The 16,399-nt window shown below is 42.3% G+C and overlaps 1 protein-coding gene across 1 annotated transcript; it reads left to right on the top strand.

The window, feature by feature from the left end:
• The first annotated feature begins 1,341 nt into the window (after positions 1-1,341).
• LOC111235851 (MORN repeat-containing protein 4-like) lies at positions 1,342-16,095 on the top strand. Its single transcript, XM_022764423.1, has 5 exons — positions 1,342-1,415; positions 2,870-2,944; positions 11,591-11,705; positions 14,146-14,255; positions 15,926-16,095. The coding sequence occupies exons 2-5, from the start codon at positions 2,878-2,880 to the stop codon at positions 16,093-16,095; spliced, it is 462 nt and encodes a 153-aa protein (XP_022620144.1). The 5' UTR covers positions 1,342-1,415; positions 2,870-2,877.
• The last annotated feature ends 304 nt before the right edge of the window (positions 16,096-16,399 follow it).

Below are 16,399 nucleotides of genomic sequence, written 5' to 3'. Positions count from 1 at the left end.
GAGGAAATAATGTACAAAGTCTATAAGTGGACAGTTAAATGAATAAATTAAATACATATATTTTTAAATTGTAATAAAAGGTAAATTTCATGAGCTCCTTTAGTGGGACGTTTTAAGGTGATTAGGTTGCCTGTGAGTCACGATCTCATATGATCAGCCCCTCTTCATGTGGGTTTGGCACCTTTTGGCGCATTACGCTTGAAACAAAAGTGTTAATTAATTAATTAACAGTCGATTTTCGATTAGCCAAACAAACGTAAGTGCAGTGGTGGGATCAGATAGCAAAATTAAACATCTGGCCCACATATACTTCCACATCTGGGCAGATATCGGCTGTTATCTTCCCGTATTGGCTGACAGTCGGGTCATTCTCTATGTGTGTGTGTGTGTGTGTGTGTGTGCGCCAGAATCGGCCCAGATGTGGAAGTAGTATCTGACGGGCACGCTGTATATGGGCCGGATTCGGGCCGTGGAACCGAGGCGCATATTGGGCCAGAAGAAAAAAAAAAGGCATGTGGCCCAGATTTATTTAGTTTATCTATTGACTTTCTGTCCAAAATAAAAGCAACATCACCCGCACAGGTTTGATTATTGTAGCTTTTCATTAAGATATTATTGATATATTATTAATCAGCTTAATTTACAACAATGAAGTTCATTGTTGGCCACAGTTTGGGCCTAATAATAATCAAAAAAAAGTAGCTAGGGCCTTTATCACATTAATCCTAGTCCCGCTTTCCCCCAGAGAAACAAAATCAGGACAGCAGAGTTTTGTTTTATTTGGGTCACCTTGATTCTTCTTCTTCTTCTTCTTCTTTTTTACCCCTCAGCTTTCTAGTGAATTAAAGCCTTATTGGCTTTGAATCCATATCACCTCATTTAGCAAACCCTCCACCTCGGTGCAGCTGTTTTAACGCACTGGCGGAACGATAAATCATGTTCCATAAAACTCGCCAAAACGCGGGTCTAATCACCAAATTGAAACATGAAATGACACAGTGTCATTAAAGGGAACCTCGCTGCCGGTTTATAATCCTACAGAGACGGTGGGCAGCACATAAAAATAAAAAAAAAGAAAAAAGAAAAGGCAAGGGCAAACGCTTTAACGGAGGAGCACTTCGGCTAATTAAGTCGTTGAACCCGCTGCCCTCGACAAACATGTCTCCCGCGTAGGGGTTGGACGGAGGGGAAGCGCGACCAATGGGAGGGCGTCTTGAATCGGGGTGGACGCGTGGCAGCCAATGGCAGCGCGGCACCTTGGAGAGACGCTGAGGCAGCTCTGCCAGGACACCGCCAGATACGGAAACGGCAAAAAAAAAAAAAAATAGCCGCCGAGAGGAGCAGGAATCCTCCAACTGCCGCGTTGTTTTCAGTGATGTAGAGAAAAGGGACTGAGTTACTCTTTAATAAAACAGGTAAAACGTTTATTTTTTATTTCTTCAGGCCTGCTCACTGTGTGGGTGTGTGTGTGTGTGCGCGCGAGTGTGTGTGTGTGTGTTTCGGAGGCTGGCAGCGTCATGCCGGCAGGATGAAAGGGATTAGGGCGCCGTTACTGTGGCAACATTAGATGGAGGGATACACACTCCTCCTCCCGTCCATAATCTGACAGCGTGCCTGATGGCATTTGAGCAATTATTCAGCCTAATGAACGGGCCTTAGATGTTTTCTGTCTTCATTGTGAAAGCCTAAATGTGTCTTTGATGCTGCTGTCTGCAGCGGTTTGTCTGTAGCCTCATTCTGAAACGCCAGAAAGAAGGAGAAGAAGAAGAAGAAGCTCCAGTGAACACAGCCGTTTTTACTAACCAAGATGTGTTTGAGTAAAATAGGAAATTTGAAGCGTCATAAATCTCAAATAAATGAGGTAGAGTTTTGCTTTCATACTACTGTTTAACCAAGTCAGGAGAGAGGACCCGAAAGTACCTGCTAGCATTTGAATCTGTAACTTTGCATCCTGTGTTTATACATCTTATCTGCCCTGGTGTGCTGTACTGCACTAAATGGCCTAAAGTACATGGACACCCCTTGTCTAAGGCCCTGTTCAGACTGTTTTTTATTTTAAAGCTGTATCCCTTATTAATACCGGTGAAGGGAAATCTTAAAGATGCCCTGTGGAGTTTTTATAGTAAACAAATAAAAAGTTATGTCAACATCTCACCTAACAGCGTTTTTGTGTATCTTTGAGAAATATTTTAAATACTTTAAACGTTTACATCCATTTTGTGTTTGTGCATGATGCAAATAAAAAAAAAAACAGACCCACTTGTTTTGTTCTTGCTTTGTTTTGTTTTTTGTTTTTATTTAACTTTATATCTCCATAGCACAATGATAAAGGGGAATTTAATGCTATAACATACCACTGTATTTTAGACATGTGTGACAGTGCGTTCCCAGCTGTGTGCCAACAGCTTTGACAGTATTTTCAGACGTCACCCTGGGCTGTAATAATTGGTATTTTTCATAGGTTTCTGACATCTTGTACGATAGCTCAAACAAGTCAATTGGTAAATAGTAAAAAAAAAAAAAAAAGCAGTCTAAGTGTCACACTAACTGCGGGACAGGTCTTTTCATCCAACAGTTGAACAAACGGCCTTTGTTATGGTTTGTCAGACCGAAGTGGGATCGACGGGGGTGTGCAGGTTCTGTGGAGCCCCTGTCTTTGCAGTCTGAGCCAGATTGCTCCGCGGACACGCTGCGGCGTTCAAAAAGTAGCAATTAAGCCACGGTGGGTTGGAGAAAGGTGGACACATTATTTGATGAGTACCCAGTTTTCTCTCTCTCTCTCTCTCTCTCTCTCTCTGTGTCACAGTGTCACAGCTGCAGGTGAAAAAGCTCCAGGTCTTGATGATGGTTTTTTTGTTGTGTGTTCCAGCCGGACCCATGACCCTGACACGAGGATCCTTCACCTACTCAAATGGCGAGGAGTACCACGGCGAATGGAAAGAAGGCAAGACAGACTGACCTCCTCAATCACTCCGCAATCCATCCTCCATCAATCGACCACATTTGCATGCGCACCAAATATTTTGTTATGATGTGATTAAAAGAATTATGCACGTAAGGCCGAGTCCAGCGTAAAACGCCACACTTGTGTTTGATTCATGTGATAATGCTGTTGGCACAAGTGAGCGCGATCACAGTAACATATGTGGAGCGCTCAGACTTTATTTGCATTAACAGACACCAGGTGGGACGTGTGCACATCTCAGCAGTGTTTCTCGATCCGAGGTCACTTTGAGAGAGTGGAGAGGAAGTCAGCGGCGGACTGTCATTGTCGACGGGGTCAAGAGTCAAGGAAGCTGACGGTGCAGGGGTGGATTGCACTAGTTTTTAGAGGGTGGATTTTGCATAATATTTCAACATGTTCACTGGATGATTTAAATAAACACTCGACTCATGTGAGAGAAATTAGTTTAGAGGATTGTCGTGGAGTCAGTAAATGACTTACCTCCGGCTCTCTTTGGATGGTGGCATGTGAATCTTCTCTGGTATCTGGTTCTCCTTGAAACAACAGTGATTTATCAGAATTACATCGGGTAAAATAAATTCTCTTGATGTTGATAGAAAATCAATAATTATAGTGTAAACAATTAAAGAAAAAAGTCAGTTATAGAACCTGCATGTAAAAGGAATTAGTATTAAAAACAAAACATAGAACAATTACAATTTTAAATTTATATATTACATGCACATGGATCGTTGTTGAAGCTTAGCCTGGTTTATACTAATGGTTAGCTATGGCAGCCATATGAAGTAGGGATGCATATACATGGGAATCGATGCTTCTAGTCACCGATCACCAAAACAAAACAACACGTCTGTCTGTGAATGTTCTCATTCGTCCAGGTCATAGTTATCTCTCTCTCAAATTAAATCGATGAAGCCGCTTGGATAAGAGGCGAAACGTCTTCCACAGACAAATACAAGTCCAGTTGCCTTCGATTTAATTTGAGAGAGAGAAAACAACACGTCAGCCCTGTGGAACTTTTACAAGTTTTACACAACCCCGTGGTGATTATGGCGGCAGCAACGGAGGATGTTGGTTGACGTTGTGTGGAGAGCGCAGAGGGAGGTGGTTGGGGTGGTTGGGGTGGTTGGACGGGTCGACTTCAACACATGAGATGTCTGTTTCTTTTTTTAAAGCGGATAGATATCGTCGTTTATTTTTAACCACGATCTTAACAGCATGTTTATTATTGTAACCGTGACGACTGCGGTCTGGTGCGGCTGCTGCCTTCTTCAGGAGACGCTCCCATTGGTTGTCTGAGAGGGTAGGGACAATATGGTGGTTTAGGTTGGAGCACTTGTTGTAGTAGACTGAATATCTTTGGCTTTTGAACTGTTGTTTGCACAAAAGCAGACACCATCTCGGGTTTGATGGAGGGCACAAAGCGTTAGCTCATGGGTACAGGTCCATCCACCAAGCCGTCCCTTGTGAGCTCTCCTCCCAGGCCCTGGTTTCTTAATCCGGGCAAGGTCAGTCCCTCCCGAAGACGTTAATCCACAGAGGCCGTAAAATTGCTGTCAGTGTAGCCCCTCACCTGGGACCAGTTCCCAGAGTCCTGCACCACAATGAGGTGGTATTCTCAGAGGGGTATAAGTCCGGTCTTTACAGGATTGGAGGAATAGTTCATTCCCCAAAAGAAAATTCATTTGGTTTCTTTCTTATTCCTTCAACCTCCTCCAGCGCAAAAAAGATATTCTTTATACCCGATTGACACACTAACATTATAAATATGAAAATATTGGGACTAGTTTAAAAAAAGCTTTCCAGGTGAGATCCGGTCTAAAAGCAGGATGTTGGTGTGTGATTTGTCTGGCTTTTCTTTGGGACTCAGACCTACTGTTTTAATTTGTAACTTTTCCACATTAAAATGTCTAAAAACGGCTAGAACATATGTTATTGTGTTTTATATTATCCCAAATGTTTCCATCAATTCTCAAACCTAAAGAAATTTGTGTTGAATACGTTGCGTTTCATTTGGTCGTCTGTCCCCTGCACGTGTGCGTCAGCACTGTGGTTGTCTGCCAGAGGCTGATAATTGACTTTTATCCAGTTTTAAGAAGCCACATTTATAAGATACACTTTTTACACCTTGGTCATGTTTTTAACCAGATCAAGGATTTCAGTCATCGGACGTCTGGATCTGAAGTTATCAGGAAAAAAAAAAAAGAAGCTGAGCTGTGGATAATTCAGCTGCCGGTAAAAACCTCTTGAATGACCGACAGTGAGGGAATCCAAACCAGGAGAAGTTACCCAACTCCGTCCTTTGTTAGTTTGACCGAGAGACCCCCTGGTGGCAGAGGTTACGTACTGTGCGTTTAAGGGATTTTCTTGCGGGACTTGACAAGTGCCGTCCTTTCCTTTCCATGCAGACATGATCCATGTGTTATTGGAATACAGACACAGTAGCTAGACTTGATTTATGGATGTATCTCAGGTTCAAACGGTAGCATCAGTAAATGTGAGGAATATCGTGCCGATGGAAAGTTGCCCACGGCAGCTTGAAGGAATGAAGGGTGGGATTTCATGTCAGACGTGTCAGGAACAAAGTGGGTGTCCTCCTCTACGTGAGTCACAACAGGAAAAGTGTTCGGGCTTTTAAAAGAAGCTGCACCCTCACACAAACAGATTGTATCTAATACGCAAAAAAAAAAAAAAAAAAAACAGAAGAAAGTGTCAAACTGAAGTCAGTAACCACAGGCAGATCTACACTCACATGCATGCACACACCATCTGGTGCCAGCGAGCCCACTGAGACACGATATCACACTACCTAAACCAGTATTTGCAGGCTGACAAAAACACTTGGACAACCTTTAGGGCAAGGTTAAACAAAGAACAAAAGTTTGGCACCAACGCGGGTGTGAGGCTGCGGGGAGAAACATATGGTCTCTGCACGGTTTGCAAAAAACTGTTAAACTGGTTTGGCTGTGATGCACAGATATGTACAGTTTTAAATATACAGCAGTGTGTGTGTGTGTGTGTGTGTGTGTGTGTGTGTGTGTGTGTGTTTTTAGCACAGACGTTTCTCAGAGATGACTCCACTAATAGAGCCGGTGCAGCAGCTCTGTGTTGGCTGTCAGGATTTCTTGGCATTGTGTTGATTCTTTTGTCACATTTATTTGTATAATTTTTTTAAATCCAACAACAACAAAAAAAAACAACCTATAACCTAAAATACTTTTGATGCACTTTAGATATTGGCTTAAAAGCTTAAAAGCTCCAGAACAGCTACTGAATCGACTTTGTAGTGAGATTGTTTTTCTGAATTAAAGTTTCCTATGGTCAAGAATGACCTTTGAACCTTCGATACAAAGGTTTATTCTAAAACTGAGTATTGGCTTAAATGGTAAAATACTCTAAACTCAAGCTTTTAACCACATCTAAAGTATTTCACAACCTACTTTAGTGAAAAAAACTACAACCTTGAGTTTTGAGTGTTTTATCACATTTTCTAAAACTGTTGGGAACTAAATTTACTGTAAGTTTTGCAGTTTTTGCATTTTGTTAAAGCTCCATATTTTCTTCTTCTTCTGTGTTTTATTTGAAGTGTTGATCCATAAGAAGATATATTTTTTGTTTTAAGAACCAAAAATCATCTCAGTGTAGTTTTACATCTCCTCTCTCAGGCTTCTCTCTGGAGCTCTAGTAACAACAGGTCGGTGAGCCAATCAGAAGAGAGGAGGCTCTGAGCCTCTCTTCTGATTGGCCGACTGTTTTCTGAGTGATCCAATAAAAATATAGCAGATTTCAGGTAAAAACTCTCAGAGAAACCAAATCCTGCAAGGTTTGGATGGTGGGTCCAGGTGGGCGGGGCTTGGTGACTGCTTTGTTGTGACATCACAAAGTTCCAGAAGTCCTGACGGCTGGTTTTAAGGCTCAGTTTCTGAATACAGGCTGTGTGCATTTCTCTGTGGACTGAGGCTTTGATACTTTCACAGTATTAATATAGAAGCTAGAGCTGATCTATAATCACACTACACATGGACAGAGACCTTTACACTGGAGGAGCTCTAACATATTTTTACCATAGGAAAATCTGACCATATCTAGATATTACTTCCTTCTAGATGGTTCCCCTTTCACCCATTTCTTTGTAATTTTTTTACCTGCTGTTTATAGCTTTTTAATGAAATATTTAACTGTACAACTCCTTGTGTAGCAGCTTCACATACCTGCTCCTAAGACATTTCCAAAATATGTGTGATTACACATTCTGCTGATATTTTAACACTGTTCGTTGAAATAACACGTGTGTGTGTGTGTGTGTGTGTGTGTGTGTGTGTTGGGAGGAAGCTGTTGTCATGAACACAGATTGATGCGTGTCGTGCATCGTGTCTCCGCTGGCCATGCGTGCAAAGTCACTGTTTGCACACAAACATGTAGGTGCATGTCGGACAGAGGTCTGCGGTGTCATATGAATAATGCAGAGGAGCGCCGGCTGAAGACAGACCCGGGGGCTATCAGGTTACAGGAAGTAGGTTGGGAACATCCACACAACAGCCGGGGCACAGCCAGAAGCCATTTACTACTGTACTTCCCCCATGCGGTCATTTAACTTCTGTGCATTACCGCTATTGATTGACATAAGAGCCGGACAAATTCAGCTAAACCGTAATTAGCCGGAGACCGTGACCCAACACGAGATTGGAGAGAGGCGTTCCAAAGGAGCTGAGCAACAGATTAGAGACTGTCTGCAGGGATCAGATCCAGGAGGCACTGTCCCTTACTGCTGCTGCAGCCCACTGATAATCTGTCCCTTCACTAAAAAGTAAACTGTTAACTTCATAGCGCTCTGATGCCACTTGATTTCATTACGTTCAATAGCTCCACTCACACAGCTCTTCCAGTGCTCCCTGAAAGACACTGCTCTTGGCGTTTGCGGCCAGACGACTGCGGCCTCTTCCACACTCCGCAGAATCCGTGAAATTTCCGCCTCAGGCTCCCACTCGCTTGTCAGGGGTCCTGCAGGCTGAAGGGTTGAATTTAAGAGCCTGTTGACCTTCTTCTTTACCCATATAGATATATATATACTGTATATACTTAATCGAGTGGGGGCTTGCGCACACATTTGCACATATGGATGCATTGGAGGAAAGACTTTGAAAATGGAAGGCAGAGCTCCAGATTTAGTTTGGGCCAAATCTCTTCTCCAAATCTCCTGTGAAAACCCTGCTGAGATTAGGCAGAGAGCAGCACTTTAAGCAGCCCTGACAGATGGACTGCCTAATTTACTTTGCCATTAGCTGGGAGCAAGGGACAACACTCACTAGCCTCACCCTTGCCTCCCCTCCTGTAAATCCCAATCTGCTGTCAGGGTTCTCCCTCCATATCTTCTTCCTCTCTCCTCTCTCCTCTTCCACCAGTTTCATGCCGCCTGGGAAGCTCTCAGCAAATCCTGTTCCTCGCTTACAGCTGCTATGAGGAGCCCAGGACCTCCTCAGCCCGCGTCCAACCGCGCCTCATATCCAGTTATTCTCCTAATTCCCGCCGGGCCTGATAAAAGAGGTCAGCAAGGAGAAGACATTCACTCCTTCCCCCTCCCTCCTCCTTCGACCGCCACCCTCCTGATCCCGGAGAGTAATCGCAGAATTAGGAGGAAAATTGGGTCTCACATCTGTGGCAACATTTTAAGAGTGGCCCACCTTTTGCCTGCTGGCACCATTTAATAATAATCTCCTGAACTGCTGAATTAAAATAATAATCTGTCTTCTTAACCCCCAAATATATATATTTTTTTTTTTGCAAAACTCGTCTCTGACCTTACTGGATAACGTAAATAAACCGTTTCATATATATGTTCCTTTCAAGACGTCCAAGGACACTGAACAAATTGAATAAGACATTCATGTTACATGACTCTAGTTCATTGTGTTACACTAACCGAGTAGCACACAGCACGTCACAAGCTGTAGAAAAACCTGGATGTGGCGTCCGTGATTAGTTTCGTCACGATAGCAGAATCGGGGACTTTGATACGATACCTGTCCGACCATACGATGACGAAGTGGATCGAGGGTCAGTGTCACAGTCTGATGAGGCAGGGGTGAGGGTGAGAGACTCAGATGTGGAGGAGGAACCAGTGTGAAAGAATTTATTCAAACAAAAAAACCAAAGTCCATACATGAGCAGATGGCGACGACGAAACAGACACCGAACCTCATAGCCAACAATGATCCCACAAAGACAAGACAGAGCAAGGGCTTTTTTAAAGGAACAGAACTGATTAACGATGGAGAACAGGTGGGGAAGCAGACACAGGTGGAACACATCAGGGATGATTAACCAAAGGAAGCAAAACTAGAGCTCAGACACTGGGGCGACACGACTATCAAAATAAAACAGGAAGTGCACGGGGAAACAGCGCAAGACAGGGAAGACTACACTAGACTCTAGAAATACCCAAACCAGAAATACTCAAACCAGAAATACTCAAAACCCAGAACAGAAACCCAAAACACAGAAAACTAAATCAAGAAAGTCCAAAAAACCAAAACCCTGGAGCCTCCAGGCTGAGACCATGACAGTCAGGAACAGAGTGAAGTCGCGGAAGCTCCAAGCCGAAGACCAAGACGTGTTTCGGCTTGTGGGTGACCCTGACCTACAAGCCGAAACACGTCAGTCTCATACATTTCTTATATTTACTGCAAGTGTTGCTGGAGTCGTGCCAGGAACCTTACTTTGCTTGGGTCCGAGGCGAAGACCAGAAAGCCGAAATCCCGGTGGATCAGAGCTCCTTACGGTCCGATATGATCAGTTCCCTCTCCTTTCCTAAATGCATCAATTAAGTAAACTTAGTGTGAGCTTTGGACGGAGCGTACCGAATTCCTTCGAGGTGTAGACGGTGAAACCAAGTCTGATTTGCACTCTCAGGATGACCATAACACAAATATGTATTGTCATTTTTAAATCAAGTCTGACTAAATAGAAAAACTAGCTGATACACTGGAGGAGTGTCGAGCTGAAGGGCGAGACTGTGACCGTATCTGAATTGTATCAGGCATCAAGGTCAGGTGTGTAGCAGCTCCAATGACATTTGTGCTGGTAAGCATATTATTCAAGTGAGCCATAAATAGGGATTTATTTTCCGCCACTCTCCATCGTCTGATATCAAGCGAACCGCCGGCTGTTTTTCTTCCTTTGTGCACAAACAAACCATTTTGAAAACATGATGGAAAGTGCTGGAATATTTCATATCCAGTATTTTCTTGCCTAGAGTTGTGTTTTACTTGTTGCTTCTTTTTTTTTTTTTTTTGCCCAGATGAAATGAACACACAGGATGTTATTGAGGGTTTAAGCCGTGTGAAACTTTTCCCTCCAAAAATGATTATGTTTTCAAGGATAGAATCAACTTTGCTTTTTCATACTGAAAGAATTCAGTAAGCGCCTTTATTTAAATCGGACTGCAACCTCTCAAAAATAATTGCCTGGATTGAAATGAACACATGGGATATTATTGATGGCATGAGCCACATTAAACTTGGCCTCCAAAATGATTATGTTTTCAAGGATAGAATCAGCTTTGCTTTTTTCATACTGAAAGAATTCAGCAAGCACTTTTATTTAAATTGGATTGTAACCACGCGGCTGTTATAGAGAATAATTCCACTTCGAGCACAAAGTCTAAACGATGCAACGACAAAACAAAAAAGACTGTTTTGGTCTCCAGATTCTTGGCTGTTCCGGTTCAAGTGTGGGACGCAGACGTGTCTGTTGACTATGAAGAAGTGTTGATGGAATGTAATGTTCTTATTTTCATCACGTGTCCTTGGGGAAAAATAATAAACGTTTTGTCAGTAACATCGAAACAGGATCTTTTCTATGCCATCAATTCACAACCAAACTGGAAGGTCTTGGAAAGCTGAATGAATTTATCTTTTTATTTTTTTTGACTTTGTAAGTAATTAAAAGTAAAGTAAGTTAGCAAAGCTGGATCCTAAATCTAACTGGACATCAAATGGCATCATTAGAAAGAATAAACAAACACATGAAAATGTTGCTTTGTGCTGCATTTATTGTTGTTGTGTTACTTTGTTGTTCAATTTGTGACTTTGTAGGAATTAGTCAAACTGAAGTTTTGATGCTAAGTTTTAATATAAATAAAGAATTATTTAGTAATAAACAGAAAAATTACCAGAGAAAACACAAAGTTTCTGAATCACTGGAGCTGACTGATAAAAATCTGGGTTCACCCTTAAATTTCTTATATCCAGTAAAGAGGGAGTTAAATCTTGTAAATATTCCCATAAAACATAATATAGATTCATAGATTAGAGATAGATAATATAGATTTACCATGACGATTTCACAAAAATAAAAAATAAATAAATGTAGTCAGAACTGTCGGCTAGTCGGCATGCTTTCACACAAAATGCATTTCTTTATGAATCATCATCATCATCATCATCATCATCACTTGAAAACTGCAGCTGTTGACGTGATTTCATGAGCTTCTCACCAGCGAAGTTTAAATCCACGTTTTTATCATTTGTACACAAACAAACTGAACCTAATCTGACAGAAGCAGATCATCTAATGTATCTAACTCTCAGCTCTGTGTGTGTGTGTGTGTGTGTGTGTGTTCTCCAGGTCTGCGTCACGGCCTGGGTCAGCTGACCTTCAGTGACGGGACGTGCTACACGGGACAGTTTGAGAACGGCCTCTTCAACGGCTGTGGGATGCTGGTCTTCCCCGACGGCTCCAGGTGTGTGTCTCACTCTCTGTTGGTCCGTCCGCCAGAAGCATCAACGTTAACTTCTTATCCGGTCTGACGCCACGTTTAAAGAAAATAAATAATATACTTTTAGTCACTGGACGTCTGGATCTTAACTTTGTCAAAGAGAACCTGCTTTATTCGGTGTTTCTACCAGATTTAATCCCCCGGTCTGTTTGCTGTTTCCTGCTGAACCTCTGACGCTGAAGGAATCCTGCAACAACTCCCATGATCCCACACTGCTTCACAACGTCCCCCAACTGCATCTTTAGTTTTTGTTTTGCCTGCGAGACGTCTAGTGGCATTCAACAAAGCAGCATTCAGGCACTTAGCATCAGTCTGAAGCACGTCTGTCTATTATTCTGTCCATCATTTATATGATTTAGTCTGTAAAACGAAGAAACCAACTCGATTCTTTGATTATCAAAACAGTTAAATGACTGTAAATGATTTTTCTGCTGGAGTTTCATCACTGACACACAGTGTGTTATAAAATCCAGTCGGTTAACAACGTCTCAAAACCCGGACGGTGGTTAAAAGTGAGTCTCTTTTGTGTCCTTAGGCATAATGAAAGAAGTCAGTGCAGAATGTGAACTAGTTGATCAGTGTCACAGAAGAGAGAAATAAGACGGGAGAGAAGCGGCGGTGGTTCGCAGCACAAAGACGGAGCTGCAGGTGGTGTGTGGTTTAATAAAAAATAAAAAAAAAAAAGGAGAGAAAAAATTCTTTCCAACTTCAGAATTGTTGCGGCGCTTTCATGGCTGCAACACGATGAATGTCTGATTGTCAGAGGCGGTTTCTTTCTTGCCGTCGTATTAGCCGCAGTCATTCCAGAGCAGACGGAAACATCGGCTTTTCATCTGCTCCTCTTTGTTTAGCGAAAGGTGAGCGGTTCAAGTACAGCCGAGGAGGAAGAAACCAAAGTGGAGCCTGTTCAAGGCCGAGCGCAGTGTCGTTACTTAGAGAGGAAAAAGAAGAAAAAAAGAAAAAAAAAGCCAGTTGATTCATTCTTCAAATTCTTCAGGGTCTGTGGAAACACTAAATCGTGTTTTTTGAGGTGTTGAATGAATCTGAAAATCTTTCCATCCACCGTCTGACGCCTCCATGAAGGTTGTGGAAAGTTTTTTTAGCTCCGTCGTCGAGCTCGGTGGAGAAACAAATGAAGTCAGTGTCTGTGGGACAATGTCAAACAGCCACGAAGGCTGAAACCACCACTGATGTATTCCTGCTGAAGCAACATTTCACTGGTGGTGTTGTTGTTGTTGTTGTTGTTGTTGTTGACGTGGAGCTTGTTCTGACTTTTCTTCTGATTATTTTCTCGATTAATCAAATGATTGTTTAATAAAAACTAAGAAAATAATCCCACAAAACTTGTTTTCTTTAACCAATGATCCAAAGTTCAAAATGATCTTAAATAAATTGTTAAAACAAAATGAAAAAAATGCAGCAAATCCTGGAACAAAAACGAGAATCAGAATAGTTATAAATTAAAAGTTTCATTTGTGTATTTAATAAACCACCTCACATGTTTTGTATGATGCATGAATCCTAATTTGTAAAGTAACACGGAGTGAAAAGTTGGCAAGAATATTTTCCCTCTGAAATGTGGTGAGGTAGAAGAAGAAGAAGAAAAAGAAGAAGAAGAAGAAGAAGAAGGAGGAGTATCGTGAAAAGATCATAAAGTTAAACAGTTCTTCCATCCATCCCACATGACATGAGCTCTACTGTCGTTAATGGTGCACAACACATCAGCTTCTAAAGTTTATAATGTCAGCTCTCTGTTGACTTTCCTCTGAAGGCATAAATTAAAGAACGAGAGACGTGTCGTTTTGCAGGATTTGCACCAAGTTGCAGCATCTTGAATCGAATCTATTCATTTGACTAAAAACCCCAATTTCCTGGTAATTTCCTCGTGTGTTACTAAAAGTGTGTGTAAACTAAAAGCGCCCGTTTGCTGTTTTATTTGAATTCATAATGTACAGAATCAGGCCCGTGGCATATTACTATTATTACTGTTTCATATCTGGACTGAGTGTAGTTGTGACTTCCTTCCTCTCCAGTCTGATGATTTTAAACGAGCTGAGAAATAATGAAAACAGGAGCTTCTGTCATCAGATAAATGATTCCATCGATCAGCAGTTATAAATGTGTGATGCTTTTGTCGAAGTCTATTTGATGAAAGTGAAAGTCGCAAACAGTTTCATGCCTGAGAGTCCGAACGATCAAGGACGGCGTCGCAGTCAAACCTCCGTTATTTATTGTTTGTTTGTGTGAAACTATTTCCTCAAGCTTTTGAAAAATGTCCCTCCTCACTCTCCCTCCGCTCTCTTCTTCTTCTTCTTTCTTTTACTCACAATTCTTAAATAACTACAAATGAATTGTCATTGTAGAGTTCAACGTGTTAACGTCGGTTTCTTTTTTGTTTTTTCAGGTATGAAGGTGAGTTTGTTCAGGGGAAGTTCCAGGGCGCCGGCGTCTTCGCTCGCTTCGACGGGATGAGGTTTGAGGGCGAGTTTAAGAGCGGATGTGTGGACGGCCACGGTAAGATCTCACCACGCCACTAACCCTCCTCGTTCAAACCCTGTCTCATACACACCATAGCTCCATCTAATCGTTTCATTTCTTCAACAGCTGAGGAAACTTTTCACCGTTCGATCCGCCGAGTCACAAAAAAATAAAAATAAAAATAAGCGGGAGGGATGAAACAGCTTCCTGCGTCCACTTCCTGTCTTCAGGAAAACACAGAAAACACGTAAAACATAAACCGGAAAGTCACTGTGTTATACAACAAATGTGTACGACAGTTACCTGCCCCGACTCCTCTGTCGTCACCTGGCTGAATCACAAACTGTGCGCGGCGTCAAACACAGGTAATGGTCGTCCGATCGTTATCATCAGGACACGGCGTTTCCTCGGCTTCGTTTCCAGCTACTTGCTGCTCATTTTTCAGTTGTGAGCTTTTTTTTTCTTAATAATTACTTTAAAGCTTGTGTCACTTTACACAAATGAAGTCAGTGTGTTTTGTTTTTTTGTTTTTTTTGGAATAAAAGCCGTCGCCTGTCTATCACTTTGCTGCAGTCGGTGCTCTTTGCTCCTTGTTGTGAGACGAGCATTTTAAATACTTTTTAATTATATTAAACAGTGAAAGATGTTAATTGTCTGGTCTGACAACCCCCCCCCCCGCCATGTCTCGGCTTCAGTCTCTGGAGGCAATCAACACGTTTTTTTATTTGAAGACTTGGCGGGTGGCAAGAGCGGAACAACGTGTCGCCGTGACAACTGGCTCATTTTTTTGTTCTTGTAAAAATAGAGATGGATCTTAAAGTTTCCTCCAGTCAGACCCGGCAGCAGCCTGAAGTCAGAGGAGCGTCACCCGAGCAGCTCGCAGTCAAACATTAACCTGAGTTCAGGTAACGGTTAACACACGAGGGGAGATAAAGGTGATGAAGCACAAACTAACGGCTAATAAAACCATATACGTTCAAATAGGAGGCTGAACGTTTTAACGTTATCGTCCTGGTTTGTTGCGGCTGCAGTTCGGCCCAAATAGTGTCGCTGCTTCATGTAGAGAGAGAGTTCACACAGAAACTAGTGTTTTTAGTCAAAACTGCTGATGGAGTTTGTCCCAAACAGACAAAACAAGCAGGAAGAAGAAGAAGAAGATGAAGAAGAAGAAGAAGAAGAAGAAGATTGAGAGAAGAAGATGCAAAGTTTTATCTCTATAAATTAGTGAAAAACACGTCGTATGCTGCAAAGTAAACCATGTAATTCCTGCAGGAAAAACAGCTGATGAGATTTGAACTCTGTGTTTTCAGTCTCGATCACAGTTTCTACTATTTATAAAAATGTGACTTCCTGATCATTTGTTCTGTCTTCGCCTGAAGCGTCGAATCAGATTCCAGCTCCGTCTCCTAAAACGTCTTTCATTAGTTTTTCTTCTTTACATCCTAAAACATGATCAACAGTTTTATAGTTAATGTTTAAGGTTAGAAAACGTGTCAGCGAATCGGTGAAGACCTCGTCACTTCTCAGCTTCTCCTGACCTGCCAGCAGCAGCCTGTTAGCTTAGCTTAGCTTAGCATAAAGACTGTAAGCGTGGAGTTGCTGTTTGACAGGGTTGACGGGATGAAGTGAGGGGTAAATATTTTATGGTGTCTGGTTACTTCACTTTGGTGTGATGAAACAGACTATGAGGAGTGTGTCTGGTGCAGGGCTGCTGACGTTTGTGGACGGAGGCCCCGGCGGCGGTGGCGGCGGCGGAGGCGGCGGCAGCCACGAGGGCGTGTTTGAGACCAACCAGCTGATGAGGAGAGAGAACAGCCAGGGAGCCGTGCAGAGGGCGCAGGCAGCAGCCGCCAAGGCCCGAGCTCTGGCCATGTGACCCGGACTACATCACCCACAGTGCCCCAGTCCCAGGATCCTCCTCCTCCCATCATCCTCCTGTTTTAGCTTTTTATGTTATTTACAAAAAGAGTCATTTATTTACTTTGGTTTCTTTCTTATCCAGTTTCTTTGACTCTTTTTTCAGATTTTGTTCTTTTTAAACACATTTTCATTTTTGTATCCTGCAGTTAAAACGTTTTATATAAATCTCTCTCTCTCTTTTTATTTATTTATTTATTTTTTGCATTTGATTAGAAAAGCCACTGATTCGGGATCAGCTGAGCCAAACCCAGATTTACGGT

The sequence above is a fragment of the Seriola dumerili genome, unplaced genomic scaffold (genome assembly GCF_002260705.1).
Source record: "Seriola dumerili isolate Sdu_G_001 unplaced genomic scaffold, Sdu_1.0 BDQW01000538.1, whole genome shotgun sequence".
Taxonomy (NCBI): domain Eukaryota; kingdom Metazoa; phylum Chordata; class Actinopteri; order Carangiformes; family Carangidae; genus Seriola; species Seriola dumerili.
This window is presented reverse-complemented; position numbering and strand designations above follow the sequence as displayed.

Coding starts and splice junctions, on each gene's coding strand:
- LOC111235851 (XM_022764423.1), top strand. CDS start 2,878: ATGACCCTGACACGAGGATCCTTCACCTACTCAAATGGCGAGGAGTAC. Junction 11,706..14,145: donor GTCTTCCCCGACGGCTCCAG/GTGTGTGTCTCA, acceptor TTGTTTTTTCAG/GTATGAAGGTGAGTTTGTTC. Junction 14,256..15,925: donor CGGATGTGTGGACGGCCACG/GTAAGATCTCAC, acceptor TGTCTGGTGCAG/GGCTGCTGACGTTTGTGGAC.